Genomic DNA, 19,251 nt, shown 5'->3' on the forward strand with positions numbered 1-19,251 from the left:
TGGTATTCTGTGTAGATACACAAATAAACTCAAGATTTGGTGGCTTGTATTATAACAGTGCATGATTCTGCACAGTGATGGTAAGGTAACTTCTGACAAAGGTTTCAGCCCAAATTGGCAACTGTTTATTCCCCAATGGTTCAATTTAATATCAGAGAACATATGCAGTATACAACCCAGTTTCTTACTCTTCACAGTCATCCACAAAACAGAGAAAAACCCCAAATGAATGAACGACAGAAAAACATTAGAACTCCCATGCACAAGTAGTAGCAAAAGCATTAAGCCTCCCCCTCCCCTAACTGCGTCAGCACAAGCATCAGTCTTCCCCACCATCCACTGATGCTTGCTGTGTTTCCCCATCATTTTGCGTTGCTCTGGATGTCCAGCATCTGCAGAGGCACGTGTTATAATTTATTGTTGCCATACTAGTCGCGGTATTTTTATCAGATTTCTGCTGGTGAAACTTTATGTGATACAAAAATGACTTTGATTTCAATTGCACGTAATTTCTTCAAATAGAAGATGTAATCTATTGTGCAATGTGTAGCTAACATGCTTCAAAGGTATAAACAGATGAAGGTTATTTTGCAATAAAAGCAAGTGCAACATAAATTTTATTTTGCCCATCTGTCCTTGCTCAATAAATACAAAATCTACAAGGTTCTGGCCGCTGTGCTAAATCACATATTTATCTTTAACTGAGCTCAGGTTCTGGGTTTATCTGGATATATCTTCATTTTTTCCCCCCAATCAATAAAAGCTTTAGCTTTCAGCATGAAAGCAGCTTATTCTGTTACCTACAGGGACAGCTAGCTCCCTGTTTCTCTGCCAGCCCATTCAGGCCATTAATCTGATGGTGCTCAATCCATTACTGCCTATTGGGTGATGTAACTTATTTAGCTGTGGACAAAAGCTGTTTTAATGCTTTTAGTATTTTGGCTTGGAAGCAGAAAATACTGTATTAAGGGCATGGACCTTAAAAGCTTTATTCTATTTTATTTTAAAAAAACTCACTGAGGAGTCCTTACCAATCTGAGGACATGCTGATATTCATATTTTATGCTCCTTTATACCCCTTTTGTTTTTAGGAAATGCAGTGTAGGATAACATTTTGCCACTTTTATCCGATCAAATGTCAGTAATACTAAGTACTTAATAGCATTTGTTTGCCACGGTTTGGGAAGTTGATAGCAACAAAGTGCAGATTAATTCCCTCTTCATTCAATTATTGCTGAATTTCACTGCTAAGCCAGTCCATCACAGGTAAAGCCCACCAACCACTGAGCACATCTACAAGAAACGCTGTCGCAGCAAAGCTGTTCATCATCAGGGACCTCCACCACCCGGGACATGGTCTCTTCTCACTGCTGCCATCAGGAAGAAGGTACATGAGCCTCAGGGCTCGCACCACCAGACTTAAGGCTGATTTATACTTGTGTGTCAAATGGACGCTGTAACCTATGCAAGTGGCCTACGCGCGTTGTGAGCATTTATACTTGTGCGTTGGTGTGTCTGCGTCACTCTGCAATTTGGGCACGTTGCGCATCTGCACACACCTACCTGCGCAAGTCTTCATGGTCATGGTAGTCTTTCTCGGGGTAAACAAGTTTAAAGCAAGCGTCTTTTTTCGTAAAAGCAAAATGTGTCCATAATTTCGGAGGTCTGCAAAGCATTCCAGCCAGAGTTCCTTCCCTGCCCTTCAGTCACCCAATAGGAAGCTACTGCAGTGTAGGAGGAAATGCGGTGCCACCAAGCGGACCAATCACAGTTGTTGCGGTCTGCGTTGCCGCAACACGTAGTTACGTTTTGGGAGAGGTGTGCATCAGGCAACGGCGTAGGGATCCGCGTAGGCTTTGCGCAGGGTTCGCGGCGATGCCGTACCTATGGCATCGATTTGACGCAGAAGTATAAATCAGCCTTTAGGAACAACTACTACCTCTCAACCATCAGGTTATTGAACAAAGGGGATAACCTCACTTGCCCCATCATTGAAATATTCCCACAACCAATGGACTCACTTTCAAAGACTCTTCATCTCATGATCTGAATATTTATTGCTCACTCATTATTATTTCTTTCTTTTCGTATTTGCACTCTCGTTGACCCCACCCTAGTAATCTTATTGATATGCACAAAATTCTTAAGAGTTAAACCCCGGCGGGGCACTAACTGTGATATGGAACAAGAGGTCAGAGTCTGAAAATAATGGGTCAAGTCAAGTTCTGGGAGGAGTTACACTGCATGCAGTATTTCATGCAAGTGGAGAACATTTCATCATGCTCCTGACTTAAACCTTGTAGATGTGGAATAACTTAGGAGTGTCAGGAGGCAGGTCATTTACAGCAGGATACCTAGCCGTTAGACTTGCACTTGTATTCCTGGTATTTATGAAATCAATCCAGTCAGGATTCTGGTCAATGATCACACCCAGGATGTTGATGGTGGAGACTCAAATGGCAATGCTATTATCAAAGGTATGTGGTTACATTCTTTCTTCTTGGAGATGGTCATTGTCTGGCATTTTTGTAGTACAAATGTTACTTGTTATATCAGCCCATCTGGGTCTTACAAAGGTAGCCACAGCACGTTTTTCTGCAGATGATTTGAGAACAGAATTTAACATATTTACAGAATTATCAGTGAACATCCCCACTTCTTAAAGTTCAAAGTAAATTTATTAAAGTATGTATACATCACCATATACTACCTTGAGATTCATTTTCTAGCAGGCATTCACAGTACATCAGAGAAGTTCAAAAGAAGAATTTAGAAAGTGCATATAAACAAAGACTGACAACCAATGTGCCAAACACAAACTGAAAATTTAAAAAAAATTAAAGTAAGTAAATAATACTGAGAACATGAGTTGTAGAGTCCTTGAGAGTGAGTCCAAAGGTTGTAGTATCAGTTTAATGTTGAGATGAGCGAGGTTATCCACATTGGTTCAGGAGCCTGATGGCTGAAGGTTAATAACTGGTGGTGTTGACCTGATTGTATGACAGCAGAAAGATCACTGATGAAGCAGATAAAGGCAGCTGAAGCACTGAGGAACTCAATTTTTCATTCAACGAGAGCTGGGCAGGCCCCGCAATGGTCACCCCAGGGCTCAAAAGCATAATAACTGAGCCACAGCATCAACAGAGAGGAAGAAACAGTCGATGTTTCTTGCTAAGACCCTTCATTTCCAGCATCTGCAGTGTCTCAAGTGTTCATCATTTGTTGCTCCACTGTGAAGTTTCTTTGAGTTATGCCCACCATGAAGTAATATAAATTTTCTCCTCAATGGCAGTTTAGTAAGACCATCTCTCACCCCTCCACTTACCCCCATCTTCTTAATCTGCCTTCTCTTCCCTTCCTAATAGTCCCTGTGAAGTGTCTCAGCCCAAAACGATAACCATTTATTCCTCTCCATAGATGCTGCCTGACCTGCTGAGTTCCTCCAGCATTTTGTGTGTGCTGCTCTGGATTTCCAGCATCTGCAGAATCTCTTGCATTTATAAATAACTGTGATAAGGGCTCATTATAAACTAAGTAGCAGTAAAAAAAAAGTTGAATTTTAAAAAGGATCATCTTTCAAAGTAGCACACTGGGGACCGCCTTCAAAGAAAAACAGATGGGGTTGTACGCTAAAATAAATGTAAAAATCTGAAAGCTACAAGTAAAAGAAAAACTAATCAAGATTTTGGGATCTTTTATTTGCCTTCCTGCCAATTTAAAGGTGGCTCAGCAATGGAAATACTGAATAGGGTCTCTGTGTCCTCGAGCCTGGTGTATTTTTAACATCTATTTTGGGTATCTGCTGTCATTTCCACTGGAGATGTACTCTGTTTAATAAAGGCAGACTAAATGAAATAATACACACAGCATCTGCTCCATTTCCTGACATCATTGTCTCAGTCACTTTGGATGCTAAGAACACCAGGTGAGAACACCTGTTATTTTCTGCATCCTTCCACACTAACAATCTCCCGAGAGTAGGTGGGAATACCGTTCACTGTAAGAACTTTGTCCAGTGAATGACAGGCTGGAAATCTTTCCCTCTGCTGCGCTTGTTCTCAGTAACAGTCAGGAGGAAAACATCTGCTATTTGCCCCATAAACTTTAAAGTACAAGTGACAGGACTTACTGGAGGTCTGTTGACTAGCCAATAGGCTTGCTCCTGGCAATCCAGTACAATACGATCTGACCTTTTCCTTTGTTTCGCTGCTCTGTTAATGAACATAGATAAGGAGAAAAATCAATCAATTCAGCAAGGTTGGCTGTTATGCAGCTTTTGCAGAATTGGCAGCTGGCTGCTCAGTCCAAGCCTGTCATGACTACATGTTGAATTTGGTCAAGTGCATTCGGCTTCCAATGTGTTTTGCCTTGCTGGCCTGACTCTATACTTTATCCAGGTCATGATGATTTGATCAGAATTACAATCTTTAGCTGCTTAAGATCGTAAGATATAGGTGCAGAATTAGGCCATTTGCCCCACAATTCTGCTCTGCAATTCCGTCACAGCTGATTTATTATCCTTCTCAATCCCATTCTCCTGCCTTCTTGTAACCTTCAATGCCATTAGTCAAGAACCTGTCAAACTCTGCTTTAAATACTCAATGACTTGGCCTCTACAGCCATCTGTGGCAATGAATTCCACAGAGCCACTATGCTCTGGCAAAAGATATTCCTCATCATCTGTCCTAAAGCGATGTCCTTCTATTCTGTCCAACATATAACAGTCCTACATGGGACTATAGGACTCTAGTCCTATACTCTACGAATGTTAGAAATATTTTTTCCACACTCACTCTATCCAAGACTGTCAACATTCGATTGGTTGCAAAGCGATTCCCCTCACCCCCATTCTTATAAACTCCAGCGAGTATAGGCTCACAGACATCAAGTTAACATCCTATGTTAACCCTTTCATTAACATTTATGTTTCATTTACACAAAGGTCAATGTTGGAGATTATGAGATGGTCAGGTCAGCAATAAAAAAAATGGAATTCAGGCTTGCATTGGGTTTGGGTTTGCCACTGTCGGGTTGGATTTTAATTTTATATCCAAACAAAGGCAGGTCATCGAGCTCAACTGGTCTGATTACACTGGAGCTGCCTACAACATACTTTTCTCCCCCTCTTACGTTTAACCGGCTTCCCTCTAAATGCATCTATCCTTGCACCTCAGCCACTTCAGATCAGTGTAAATTCCACATTCAGAACTGAATTGATAAGCAACAATTTTATATTTGTGATGTTATGTTGGATTCTCCCACTTATAGGAAGCCTACGACCAGCTTAAAAGAGGCAGTTAAGAATTAAAACAAAAATCCCTTGAAACTGGGGAGTAATCTAATAGGTGAAAATACATATTCAAAATTCCCCAATAGAGACCATTCCTACTTGGAAATAAAGGCACTGTGCTTATTCATCTGAAAGTAGGGCACCACCAAATGAACTTCAGAATACTAGTGTTATGGGAGGAGTGAACAGAAGTAACTGCTATAATTTACTGTCATTCATCTATTGTCTGGGGCAGTGATACATGTTAGCTCACTTAATCCACTGCAGGATACCCATAAGATTACTTCTGCGGTCTTGTTCGCATTATCCTAGTTTCCAGTCAACATTAAGAACAGTGATTGTTTTAGCAACACCGACAAGGCTTAATCTTAATGGGTATCTGGCGTATCCAGCATCTTCGAAAGGCAATGCCTGAAAAAGGTGGTATCCATCAATAAGGACCACCATTACCCAGGACATGCCCTCTTCTCATTGCTGCAATCAGGGAGGCGGTACAGGAGCCAGAAGGCACATACACAACATTTTAGGAACAGTTTCTTCTCCTCTGTCATCAGAACTCTGAATGGACAAAGAGCCAATCATGAACACTGCTTCTGCACTATTTGTTTAATCATTTTTATATTTACAGTATTTCTTACTGTAATTGAGTTTTGTGAACTGCACTGTACTGCTGCTGGAAAGCAAAAAAATTCATGACACATCAGTGATATTAAACCTGATTCCAATTCATAAACTGAACTATTCTCACGCTGATTGAAGATAGGTCTACAACTCCTAAGGTGAGCTACTCCGTGCCTGTAGCTGGAAGCGGTTCCACTGTTTGTAGGTATTTGCTGAAGGCTATGGCATGTCCGAGCAAGTGCAGACCTGGCTCTGGAGTCCTTGATTAGCCATTTAGATAGTATGGACGTTCTCTACTTCCAAGAGATCAGAAAGCCTTTGAGACTAATTGTCAAGGAAACGCAAAGGGAAATTACAAACATCGACTGCACAGAAGCTTCAGACATGGTGGATACACCAAATTCTTTTTCTCACAAACTTAAATATTAGTTTCAGGCACCGCTCCATGCAATTCATTTCCATTGCTCAACTACCAATATTCTCAATTAGTTTGATCATAACATTCAATTACCCTACTGTAGTAGCCTTGTACTCACAATGATATTCCCAAAACTCCCACTCAGATCTCACTTTCCATCTACTGCCATCTGTTCAACTCTTAGAGATCTCACAATTTTAGCTCATGATCCTCATCCCATAAATTCAGTGCGAAATCCAGAGAGTCAGCACATCCATTTCACAACACGATCTCTTCTCTCTAATGGCAATGTCTTGGAAGAGACCCTTACACATGTGCTATAAATATTGGGGTAAAGTTTACTTAATATAGCCTTACCTTTTACCATGTCTGCTGTTCTCAGATGTAAACAAATTGGGTGCATCGAAGACTGTCTGCAAATCATAATTTGCGGGTACCCTTGGTTTAAAGACAAGAGGCTACAGATGTTGGAACATGCAGGGGTAAAAAAACTGAATATTCTTCTCCCCTTTATCTGCCTAGCACATTTAAAAAGCTTAATGAGAATATAATTAGTTATTGCAAAATGATTATAAAATACCAAATGAAATTCAATACTGATGGCATCACTGTGTGGTATGGAAGGGCCACTACACAGGATCAGATAAAGTCGCAGAGGGTTGTAAGTTTAGCCAGCTCCATCACAGGCACTAGCCTCTTACCACCAAAAATATCTTCAAAAAGACAATGCCTTGAAAATGTGGCACCCATCATTAAGGACCCCACCACCCAGGATAAGCTCTCTTCTCATTACTACCATCAGGGAAGAGGTACAAGAGGATAAAGACGTACACTCAGCATTTTAGGAACAGCTTCTTCCCTTCTGGCATAAGATTTCTGAATGGAAATAAATCCATGATTTAGTGGTAAAAAACCTGATTCTGATGCTGGATCTTTACCCGTGCCGTATATTTTGTTAAAGAAAGATAGAGGTCACATAATTACCTGAAGAGTAAATGCCAAAACAATATAAAAGCACAAATAACTAATAGCAAATAAGGTTAGAAAGGCTATTTAGAAAGCACATCCAGCATCAAAGATTATTTCTGAAATATGTATGAAATCTTGTTTGAATCAGCTTTGGAGTCCAGCACACATGCCTAGTCACAGTATCACAGAAAGGATGGAGAGATAATGGAGAGGAAGAGATTCACAAGCTGAAACCAGAACTGGGAGATTCTATTTGTCAGGATAAGCTGAAGCCAGATTAGGCAGTTTACATTTTAAAAGGAAAAGTTTAGAATGGCACAAGAAGGCCATTAAGACAATAAAATGTGATGCCAGAAGAGACATATCGATAAGCTATATTTTGCTCATTTTTGGTGCAAAAAATGGGTGGTAAGATATGCACCAATATTAAGAAATGTAGCATATGCAAAATAGTGCAAAGCCTGGAAAGGTCACTTTAGGTATGAGATTTTGTGGGTTTCTTGTACTGACAGATTGACCCAGATGTACGTGGTCACAAACAGCAACTGCGTCCTGGGCACTGAGCTGGCTCCTCACCCGCACTGCCTGCTGGGAAGCAGATCAGTGTGGTTATACTGAACTGTGAAGAAGGATGGGGTGGGGAAGCGGAAAAGGGAGAATCAGTGTGCTGGGGTAAATGTTAAATTGAGCATTGACATGTGATGTGGCTGTTCTGGTATGGTGCTGAAACAGTTAAGAAAATAAAATGTGGGTCTCAGTGGTGGCAAAATGGATGCCAGGGCCATTACTGTAAATCATATAAGGTGCCCTACTTGCTGTCAAGTTTGTAAAGTGCTTTACTGCGAGTGAAAAGTGAAAGCTATTTGTCATGGTCTTTCAATTCAATTTCTTTCAAATAAGTTCACAGTATATTCTGTGCACATTGAAGAAGTCGCGATCTACATTAGCATGACTTGCAATAGGAAGGCCTGGACCAAACTCCTGATGGGAAGGTCTTCTATTGGAAGCTGAGCACTTTAAATGCTATTTGTGCACGAGTGACTGAAGAAATTTAGTTTTCTTCTAATCTAATTTCTAGGCTAGCGTGTTTCCACTCTAAAGTGCAAAACTGGAGACTACAAAACAGGATAGACATTGAGCGACCCCAAGGAGAATTCCAAAGAACCGATTCATCAAGACTGCAAGTAGAACTTATTTTCATCAGCTGTTGAAATAATTATGCAAGGACTATGCTGAGGATGTGGATGGGTGGACATTCTGAACCTCCTGGGCTGAACAGGCCATTTTTTAAAGTTGTATTTCCCATGTGACAGTGTATGTAATCCTCGGCAAGAATGCAGCTTTGGGATTTTTTCAACCATGTTTCTCCACAGGGCTGTGTCCTCAGAACCCTACTCCACCCGCTGTACAATCATGACTGTGTGGCCAGACTCTTCGCTAACTCCATCTACACGTTTGTACATGACACCGGAACCAGAGTGGACCGAGTCACAATTAACAATGAGTTGGAGGACAGGACAGAAAGAAGAGAGCCGAGTGATATTGTGTCACGACAATAGTGTTCCCTCAATATCAGGAAAGTAACAGAGCGGCTCATTGATTTCAGGCAGTGAGCAGCAGACAGGCTCCCGTTTACATCAGTAGTGCTAAGGTGAAGCAGGATAGCCTATCCTAGTCCAATCACAAATGCCACAGCCAAGAAAGCTCACCAACACCTCTACTTCCTCAGCAGGGTAAAGAAATTTGGTACGTCCCCTTTGACCCTTACCAATTTTCATCGATGCACCATCGAAAGCACCTATGGGGATTGTTATGGCAACTGCCCTGCCTGCAGACGCAGCTCGGTGCATCACGGAATCCAGCCTCCCCTTCCACGGACTCAGTGTACACTTCTCACTGCCTCGGTAGAGTAGCCAAGATGCCAACATAATCAGAGGCCACCCATCCCAGATATTCTCCCTTTTCCCCTTCATCGGTCAGCTTGAGAGCATGTACAACAAGGTTAAGAGACAGCTTCTATCCCGCTGTTACAAGACTATTGAGTGGTTCCCTAGTATGACAAAAAGGACGGTTCTGTCACAGTTTACCTCGCTATGGTGTCGCACCTTTCTGTCTACCTGCACTGCACCTAACAATTCATTCTGCACTTTTGTTACACCTTCTCCTATGTCAGTACATTGTCATACTGAAATGATCTGTATGGATGGCATGCAAAACAAGTTTTTCCATCGTATCACGGTACATTTAATAATAAACCAATTCCAACAATGCCAAAATAACCATTAATTCATAATTTCATTTTAATTACGATTTTTGTGCAGGTGTAAAATGCTTAAGATTTAGCACTTTGAAAACTGGTTCTTATCACTTGAAACTAAAACATATCTAAATCTCATTAAAATACAAATACTTGCACTGGTTTACTGTCTGAACATATCCTGAAATATGCTTAGGTCTGTCATAATTTTGATTTCTTTTAATTAAACTGAGATTTGGTTGTACTGGTGTCTGCAGGGGTCACAGTCCACAATATTGATTGTTCATTAATTTCCAATGGATGCTGCCTGACCTGTTGAGTTCCTCCAGCATCTTGTGTGTGTTGCTTTGCATGTTCGTTCTCACATTTTAATTAAGCAACGGAATGAATGGAGTTGATGTAGATTGGAGCTGCATTGCTGGCGAAGAACAGAACTCTCCACCTGAGTGGGCTGCTTGACACAGGTACCCACATTATGTTTCTTTTCCTCAGTAGATGTGAAATCTTCCCCTTTTATTGGGGGAAGGGGGTAAAAAGAAACTTTGTGCAACATTCAAATCCACTAACTTTTTTGTCACCTGTTCCAGTATTACCCACCATGTCCTTGGTTATGCTCCTGTGAAGCATGTAGTCATTTTTTTTTTTAAGTTAAAGGTGCTATCAAAATCCATTCACATGTTGGCTGAGGCTCTGGAGTTGTTCTCCAGAGCCTCAGCCAACATTTCCTTTGCCTTCCCACCATCACAGGAGGGCTGACCTCTATTTATTTTCTCCTCAATGCAGCAAGGCTATAAATAGGATTTTATACCTCAGCACTACAGTGGTGCCAAACAATGCTCCTTACTTTGGCAATTGATGAAAATTATGAACAAAGTAATATCCTGTCCATTAATCGGTACAGAATTTTGTAACCGGTACAGTTTTTAAATAAATGCTGATTTCACTTCGACTCAAATCATTTGGTACACAGGCTGGGTCCTACCATCTGTCACTATCTGCCACCACATCCTACTGGCAGAAAACACAGACTGAAAATACTGAACAGCCGCAAAATGGAAAATAGCGGCTATGGATGTGCAAAGTAAAGAATTCTGAGTTGAACTTTTGAATCAAACATGATAAATCTTAATTATATCATTATATAGCATGTGCTCTTATAACAAAGTACATACGTGATCTTGAACACAAACTGTATCCCTGAAACTTTGCTAAGATTTTGAGGACTTCAGATGAATCAATTTGCCACATGACAATATTAGTAAAAGTCTAACATGATCTAGGACTCAAAATGACCAGCAGACATCCTGGCTTTTGAATTGGAGGCCCTGTCATCTTTTGATTTAGGCAGAGCGACTATATTCTGATTAATAATTCAGTACTCCAGACTTAGCCATAAAGACACAAACACTATGAACAGAAATAGGAAGAATGCTTGAGAGAATGTGAATTAACTGCTTCTTTACTGGATTAATATTAGACACCTTAAAGTTCCTTAATTAAGACAGACAAAACTTATAGACTTTCCTCCCCCCGCAGAAGAATTCTCATAACTCTGCTTACAACTTGCCTTGCTCACATATTCCGCTGTGTACCAATGTGCCAAAGAAGAGCTTCCCATAACAAAAATCCTGCAGACAATTTGACATTTATCCTAAGCTAAAACTTAACATCACCACTAATTTCTACTTTCCCCCTATCTTTAATGAATACAAGGGTAAACTCTACTTATTTTGACGGCATTCTAGGTGCACAGAAAAGAGGAATGTAAAATGCATTTACATCTGAATTCTTTCCCTTAAACAAGCATACATTTAATCCTGAACTGAATTCATTGTATTCCCAATTAGAAACATAAAAGATATTAAAAATTCAAGACATTCCTAATTCATTTTAATGTTAGAAATGCAATCTAGTCCATATAATATCAAAAATGCAGCAATTACTTGAAGAAATAATAAAAGCTGACTTAGGACTTGATATCCTTCAAACTATCTAGGTTTATATAATTATGCAAATAAAACAAAAGCAGTTAATATAAAGTATGTAAGTATAATGGTTTAGGTTACATTTTATTGCGTCATTTATAGGGCAATAGATTACCATATGTGGCTTAATTATTTATATTCTTTAAATCTGCATACTAAAAGCATCTATGTACCCTGTAAAACCATAACTATTAAAGCTAAACTGCTTTGTAAGCATCAAGACAGTTCATCTTTATATCAGTAAAATATAATTATAATGCCTTTCTAATATTTTCTATGTTTTGTTGCAATAGAAGACACTAAATACACAATCACATGGAATTCAATGCAGGATACAAACAGTAAGGAAAGTGTAAATACTGGACTAACCTGAGCTGTTCTCTGGCTTGCATTACCACAAAATCCCAAGTATGATTGATCCTTGTGTGTAGCCGGTTGTAATTGTCCTGTAGGAATTAAAATATTTGAAAGGGATTTAAATCACAGCTTGGGGAAAAAAAAACGAGATGCTGACATGGTTGTCTCTATGCACTGCTTTCAAAATTTCAGAAATAATGTTGTTACTGCTAACAGTGTGATCCTTTGTGACCATGTGTCCAATTACAGTATAGAACTGGAATGCATACAGGTTACTCAAAATTATAAGCACGTCCTTCTCTGGAGAGCTTAGAATACGATTGCTGCTCATTTCCAGAAGGCAAGGTGCAGTTAAAGAAGATGAACACTCCCCCAGGGTGATAAAACAGTAAACAAAAGATGAATGGCTTCTTTTTTAAAAATGTGCTGGTCTTGCTCATCACTAGTAATAATATTCTGAATAAATGGGTTGAGAAAAAAATTGCATATTGGAAATTTGAGAAAATTGCATTTGCCTTCAGCCTTTTGTTTTAATAAAGTTCAACTTGATTTTTGAGTAAACATGCTAAGGATAATTTTGCACATTTACATTAATGGTGTGAACTTCCTCAACAGCACTATGAATTGGAAGTTTGGGGAGCACGCACAAAATTTCCGAGATACACAACGAGCTAGCAACACTAATCAAGACACTACCCTGATTACTTCAGGCTTGAATTAAACAGCTACAACTATACTACTACATTTTAGAACTATGTAATGCATGGGTATTTCTGGGAATTTAATCCACAATCAATAAACCTAAAACACACTATTATTTTGTTTGTAGCCAAAGCAAACTTCAACCCTATCCAAATCCACCATTTAATTGGCAAATTAAAGACAATGAATTTATTGCTATGAATTGTGCCAAATGTGAAGCAGCTATGTACAATATATTTATTAGATATGTGACCATATGAGCTTTGTGGTGATAAATGCTTGGCATTTTGCATTTGGGGGAAGTCTGGGAGAAGCCAGGAAGGATCTAAGCCTGTGGAGTTGGCATAAGTATAGGCGGAAGATGGCAGAAAAAGGTGGCTATCAAGTGCAAGTTTGGCAATAACAGCATTTCCATCAAAGCACTGCGATGCTCATGAGAACTTCCTGGGATCATGAGGCTCTGGTGATGGATGGCTAGCCTACATTATGCACCAGATATTGTGAAATTTTCCTGTTTTGGACTTGGGAATGAAAATGGAGCCTGGAAACACAACTGTAGATGACAGCTAAAAGTGGTCTACAAAATATCAAAACTGGTTAGTAGTCAGGACTTAATCAGGTCTTAAAACAAATTTCTGCACAATACTTTTTCCACAGCACCTGCTACGTAGCCCCAATTTACTTCAAAATTTTATGGCTGATGTGCATATTAGTAAAGGAGACTGAGGGTGTCAGACTCACATATCATAAGTATGGCAATCAGGCACATTCCATTTTCAAGTGCTGTCAATTTCAACAATTCTTCTAATATGTTTAATTGGCATGCAGGATACAGATTTCGTAGCAACGGAAAATCCACCCTCCGACCCTCACCCTTTTTGTTGCAGAGCAGCTGGGTTGTATTTGTGTGGTGGATGATAACACCACATTCTAAGTTTCAAGTTGACTGTGCCCAAGCTGGGATGCACTGTGGCCATTCTAAGCTGTCATGGTCCGGATTGGGGTCCCTTTAAATTTAGCTTGTTTATGTTATGATCCGGACCGTTGATTCCCTGTTTTCCCGTGTCCCTCGACTTTGGTGATTAGAGGCAATTAACACTCGGCTGAACCGGTAGTTTATAGTCTCTGGCTTTCAGCCGTTTGGTGCGGGAGCGTTTGCAAAGTCACCAAGGTGCGGCGTGCCAATGTCATCTGGCCGGAGCAAGCCTAGTCTCCGCCCGAAGCGAGTGCCGGTAATTTGCCTTTCCTCACCGGAGCAACCCTGTCAAGTTACCTTGCCAAAGCCAGCCTGCAAAGTTTCCTTTTCAACGTGGGTCCGTCAGTTAACCCGCCGGAGAGAATCAAGAGCCGCTGTCTACTGTTCCCGGGCTGAGTCGAGAGCTCAGCACTACCTGGAGGTTCCAAGCACCACGCCCTGGCTCCGGCGGCATCCAAGCACCACATCCACGTCCTGGCTCTGGCTGCATTCAAGTACCATGTCAAGTCCTGGTCCTGGCGGCTTCCCAGTTCTGAGTCAAGTCCTGGCCTTGGCGGTCTGTGATTCCTGTCCTACCCCCTTGTCTGAATCCCTTCTCTGCCCCTCTTTCCTCTAGCTCTCGTCTGCAGCCCCCGCCTGCACTTCGGTCTAGTTCCATCACCGGAGCTAGATAGGTACTGTCTGGTGTTCATTCATGTTGGTCTTGTCTTGTCTTGACCTCCGCGGGGTAAGTCAGGCCGTCTTGCCATTGCTCCGCAGGGGGTCATGTCTTGTCTTGTCTGGTCCTCGCCTCCGTGGGGTAAGTCTGGCCATCTTGTCATTGCCCCACGGAAGGTCATGAGTCCCGGCCCTATGTCCTGTACCCAAGCAGGGGGCCCGACTCTGTGTTCTGTGTATGTGTCTATGGTTCCATGTACCTGCTCTCCCGAGACCGAGGTTCTGTTTTCCATGTTCCTCCTCTCCCTAGCCCATCTCATGTCCTTGCCTGGTTCTGGGGTCCGAGCCCGAGGCAAGACCCAGGTACTGGGTCCTTGCCCAGTCTCTGGCTCGGAGTCCATACCCTAGCCTCTTCATGTCTCCTCTAGTTCTGGGAGCCGATTCCGAGTCCAAGCCCAGACCCTTGGTCCCAGCCTAGTCGTAGTCTTGAGTCCTTGTCCAGTTCGCTATTCCTGCTCCTGCCTTGCTCTCCTGGTATCGAACAATAAACTAAATCTAAGTAACCTCACAAGATGTGTCTTGCATTTGGGTCCACCCTTGCTCCCAATGCCCCGCCACTGTGACACTACCACTGAGCAGCAAGATGAGAAGATTGAGGAAATACATGCAGAACAGGTCACCATGATGAAAAAGACTTGTAGACAGGAGCAATAAAACTCATAACTTCAATTCAATCCATCTCAGGACATCCACCACAAATCCACCGACTCCTGCAGCTATCTCGAATACATCACCTCCCCCCGTCTCCTTTAACGATGCAATCTCTTTCTCCCAGCTTCTCTGACAAGGTTGCATCTATTCTCAAAATGAGACTTTTCCCTGCAGGAGACGTCCTGCTTCTAGGCTAAACACTGTGTGACTGAGCCCTCATCCACATCTCCTCCATTGTCCACACTTCAGCTCTCCTCTGCCTAAAAATTAAAGGTTAGCTGTATTTGTCACATGCACCGTACATTGAAACATACAGTGAAACATACAGTGAAATGTGTTGTTTCTGTCAACGATGGACATAGTGAACAGCCCACAGTACCACCCTGCTTCCACCTTCTACACGTTATACCCACAATTTACTAACCCTGACTCACATGCCTTTCGAAAGTGGGAGAAATCCAGAGCACCTGAAGGAGACCTACACAGTCACGTGCAGAACGTACAGACTCCTTAAGTTCACTTTCGGGAATTGAAACCTGCTGTACGGAGTTAGGCTAGCTGCTGTGATCCCTTGCCACTTTGCTCCTTGTCTTTCAATCCACCAGCTTCCTCACATAGCCCATCATTCTTCAACGTTTCCACCCTCTGCAATACGATGCCACTACCTATCACGTCATACCCTCTCCACCGCTTTCTGCGGGGACCACTGTGGTCTCTATAGCTCCATGATCTGCTCACCAGGCGCATTCCCCCATAACTGTAGGAGGTGCAACACACCCATTCCTACACCTCCTCCCTCAGCATCATCCTAGGAATCAAACAGCCCTTTCAGCTGCATTTCCTCCATCCTCGTCTTTTGCACTTGATGCTCTAGATCTGGCCCACTCCACATTGGTGAGACCAAGCACTCTGTACCTAATGGCCTGCCAGAGATCCCAGTTTAATTCTCTTTCCATTCCACATCAAACTGTTAATAGCCCTCTCTACTGCCAGAGTGAGACCAAACTCAAGACCAAAAAGCAGTACCTCATAGGCCACCTGGGCAATCTGCAATCCAACAGCATGAACCAGTTTCAGGTAACCCGCTCTTCCAGTCTCCTTCTCTCTCCCGCTGATCTACAAGGACCTTCCCCACATACTTTATTTACAACCCATTTCCCTTCGTCATCCAGTTTCTTCCCCTACCTATTCCATCTGCCTGTCACCCACACATTTCTTGCATTAGGTCCCCTTACTGCTCCACCTGTCCACCAATCCTCACTTACTTGGCTCAATGCTTCACTTTCTTATAAGATTCAAAAATCCCTCTTATCTCCACTTATCACCTCCCAGCCAACTGTCTCCAGGCTTTGCACTTACTTCTGTCTGACGCAATCTGCCCATCAGCCCTCCTCACCTGGATCTACCTATTGCTTACCAGCTCCCACCCTACCCCTCCACCCTCTCCTATTTATACTGGCTGTCTCAACTTTACTCTTTCTTGATGGAAGTCTAAGCCTGAAATGTTCACTGTTCATTTCCCTCCACGGATGCTGCTTGAGCCACTAAGTTTTTCAGCAGTTCATTTCCCAGTTTCCAGCAATTGTGACCTTGTAAATCTATTTAACTTCATGTTGTGTTTTGGAAACTGCCTCCTCCATTATCCTGCCATATTATTTCACCCTATCAGTGAAATCACCTTTGTTCCAATTACTGACCTCTCCATCTTGACTAACCTATCTTTCTCAGTTCTGATGGAGGGCACCAGACTCATAAGACCATAAGGCATAGGAGCAGAATTAGGCCATTTAGCCCATCAAGTCTGCTCTGCCATTCAATCATGGCTGATCCTTTTTTCCCCTCCTTGGCCCCACTCCCCAGCCTACTCCCCATAACCTTTGACACCGTGCCCAATCAAGAACCCATCAAGCTCCGCCTTAAATGCATCCAATGACCTGGCCTCCACAGCTGCCTGTGGTAATAAGTTCCACAAATTCACCACCATCTGTCTGAAGGAATTTCTCTGCAGCTGTTTTAAATGGACACTCCTCTATCCTGAGGGTGTGCCCTATTGCCTTGAAGACCCGAAATGTTTCTTTCCACAGATGCTACCTGGCCTTTGAGTTTGCCTACTGTTTTCCATTTTTATGCAAGAACAGTTTTTAACATTTCCCCAATGACAGATACAAGCTGAATGCTTTAAAGTTTCTTTCATTTCTGTCTCTTTCCTTTTTGAATAAATGAACTAAACTTGCTAATTTCCAAACTAATGGAACCTTCCACACATTCCCATAAGTGTAGGGGAATGAGGGGAGATTTGAGAGAGAGATATACAGAATTACCAAGGGTATAGACAGGCTTTTTCCACTGAGGTTGGGCAAGATTTTAACTAAAGGTCATATGTTAAGGGTGAAATATTTAGGGGAGACTTAAGGGGAAACTTCTTCATTCAGAAGGCTGTGAGAGTGTGGAACGTGCTGCTAATGGAAGTGGCGGATATGGGTTCTATTTCAGCATTTAAGTAAAGTTTGGATAAGTACGTGGAAGGGGAGGGCATGGAGGTCTATAGCTCAGGTGCAGGTTGATGGGACTAGGCAGAATAATAATTCAGCAGAGATTAGATTGGGCCAAGGGTCCTGCTTCTGTGCAGTAGAGCTTTGACGCTATGAATGTTAGAAAATTAAAAACAGTGGAAAAATCTTTTGAGTCAATTTTTTCAGTACATTGCCTTGAGACTTCAATAGCTCCAACAATTGACGGTGTGGCACAATTGGGCAGCTACCATCTTACAGCTCTGACAACCTGGTTCATTACTGACCTTGGTGAGGTCTGTGTGGAGTTTGCACGTTCCTCTGTGACAATGTGGGTTTCCCCTGGATGCGTCCCACCTCATGAACACAGGCAGGTTTATAGGTTAATTATGCACTGTAATTTGTCCCTAGTATGTAGGCGAGTGGTGAAGTCCAGAGACATATGGGGAGAATAAAATATAAATAAATTACAAAATATAAAGGCTTGGACTCTGTGGAACAATGCCCCAATGTATCACTCTGTGGCTTCAATTTCCACAGTACCTCTGTCCTGATGATAGAAATTTTCCTGGTTTCTTTCATTTCTTCAGTTCCTGATTTGCAACTGCTTCTGATAAATTCCTTGTAACATCCAGTGAAAATTGATGCAAAATATATTTCATCTGCCATCTTCCCAATTTCCACTATTAGTTCTCTAGACTTTTATAGCATCAATGTCACTTTGCTTACACTCTTTTTTCAAATATTACAGAAGCTCTTTACTACCTGAGACACATCCAACTGACAATGACTAAGTTTCTCACACGTATTAAGCACTGGTGACAATAGGCGATTAAGCGCTGGTGACAATAGGTGATTTTTACTCCTACAGTTTTCACCAGGTAGAATGAAGAAATTCACAACTGTTTTCGGGGAAGGGTTGAAATCACAGCTTTTTGTGTGTTAAGAATGACATTATTCTCAGTATCCTTGAGCTCCGTTTGGACTTGCAGCTGAAGTGTTGCTCACAATGGGGCAGATGTTACAATCAGTGTGGTTGATTCAAACGTCTAGTGCAACAATAACTATTTTTGGGTGGGCATTAACAATTTGGCAGCAAATGCAATTCAAGGAAAGGGCTTATATACTTGATAAACTCTGCCAAGTCTCCCAGCATACCTGTTGCCTGCAGCCTAAGTGCTTTACGATCAGCTGATTGCAAGTGTTCCCAAGTTAATCCCATCACTTACTTTTCCAGTTTCGATAAAATCTCAGAGACCATTCCACTCTTTCACACATTTTCTAAGCCTCAGATCAATGTGCCTTCCTGATTCTCATATCCTCTGACTTCCTCAGCACCCAAAAGTTCTCCGTCTTCAATACGTGTCAATGTCTGAGCACCCACAACTATCCACATTGCACTCCTAAATAACTAACCCCCTTATCCTTAGAGCTCCACTCAACTACCAGAGGAAACATTCCCTCAGTATCTCACCTGCCGAACATTGTTCTTACAAAATTAGAAAGCGACAGTGTTGTTTTACTTGGCAAGTTTAATTTCCCCCAATATTAACTTTCTCACTCTTAGTGCCAGAGGATTAGATGGGACAGCATTTGTTAAGTGCATCCAAGAGGGTTCCTTGAAACAATACTTTGAAAGTTCAGTCCGACAAGGGGCAGGGAGAAAAGACTGAAATGGCAAGGCTCAGGAATGTGGGTTGATGAGAGATGGAATTTAGTCAATAAGAGAATGGAAGTTTCGGAAGCTGAAACCAGACAAAGGCTTCAAAGAAGTAGGAGTGAACCGGAACAAGGAATA

The 19,251-nt window shown here is 41.8% G+C and overlaps 1 protein-coding gene across 1 annotated transcript in view; it reads right to left on the reverse strand.

Moving 5' to 3' along the window:
* The window catches only part of rgs11 (regulator of G protein signaling 11), a 148,816-nt gene that overhangs the window by 69,407 nt on the left and 60,158 nt on the right, over positions 1-19,251 (reverse strand). Inside the window, exons 7-8 of the mRNA XM_063059565.1 lie at positions 11,910-11,986; positions 4,130-4,211 (exon numbers count right to left, since the gene is read on the reverse strand). Coding sequence (XP_062915635.1) covers positions 4,130-4,211; positions 11,910-11,986 — 159 coding nt within the window. The remainder of the gene's footprint in view (positions 1-4,129; positions 4,212-11,909; positions 11,987-19,251) is intronic.

Source organism: Mobula hypostoma, chromosome 9, assembly GCF_963921235.1.
Source record: "Mobula hypostoma chromosome 9, sMobHyp1.1, whole genome shotgun sequence".
NCBI classification, from domain to species: domain Eukaryota; kingdom Metazoa; phylum Chordata; class Chondrichthyes; order Myliobatiformes; family Myliobatidae; genus Mobula; species Mobula hypostoma.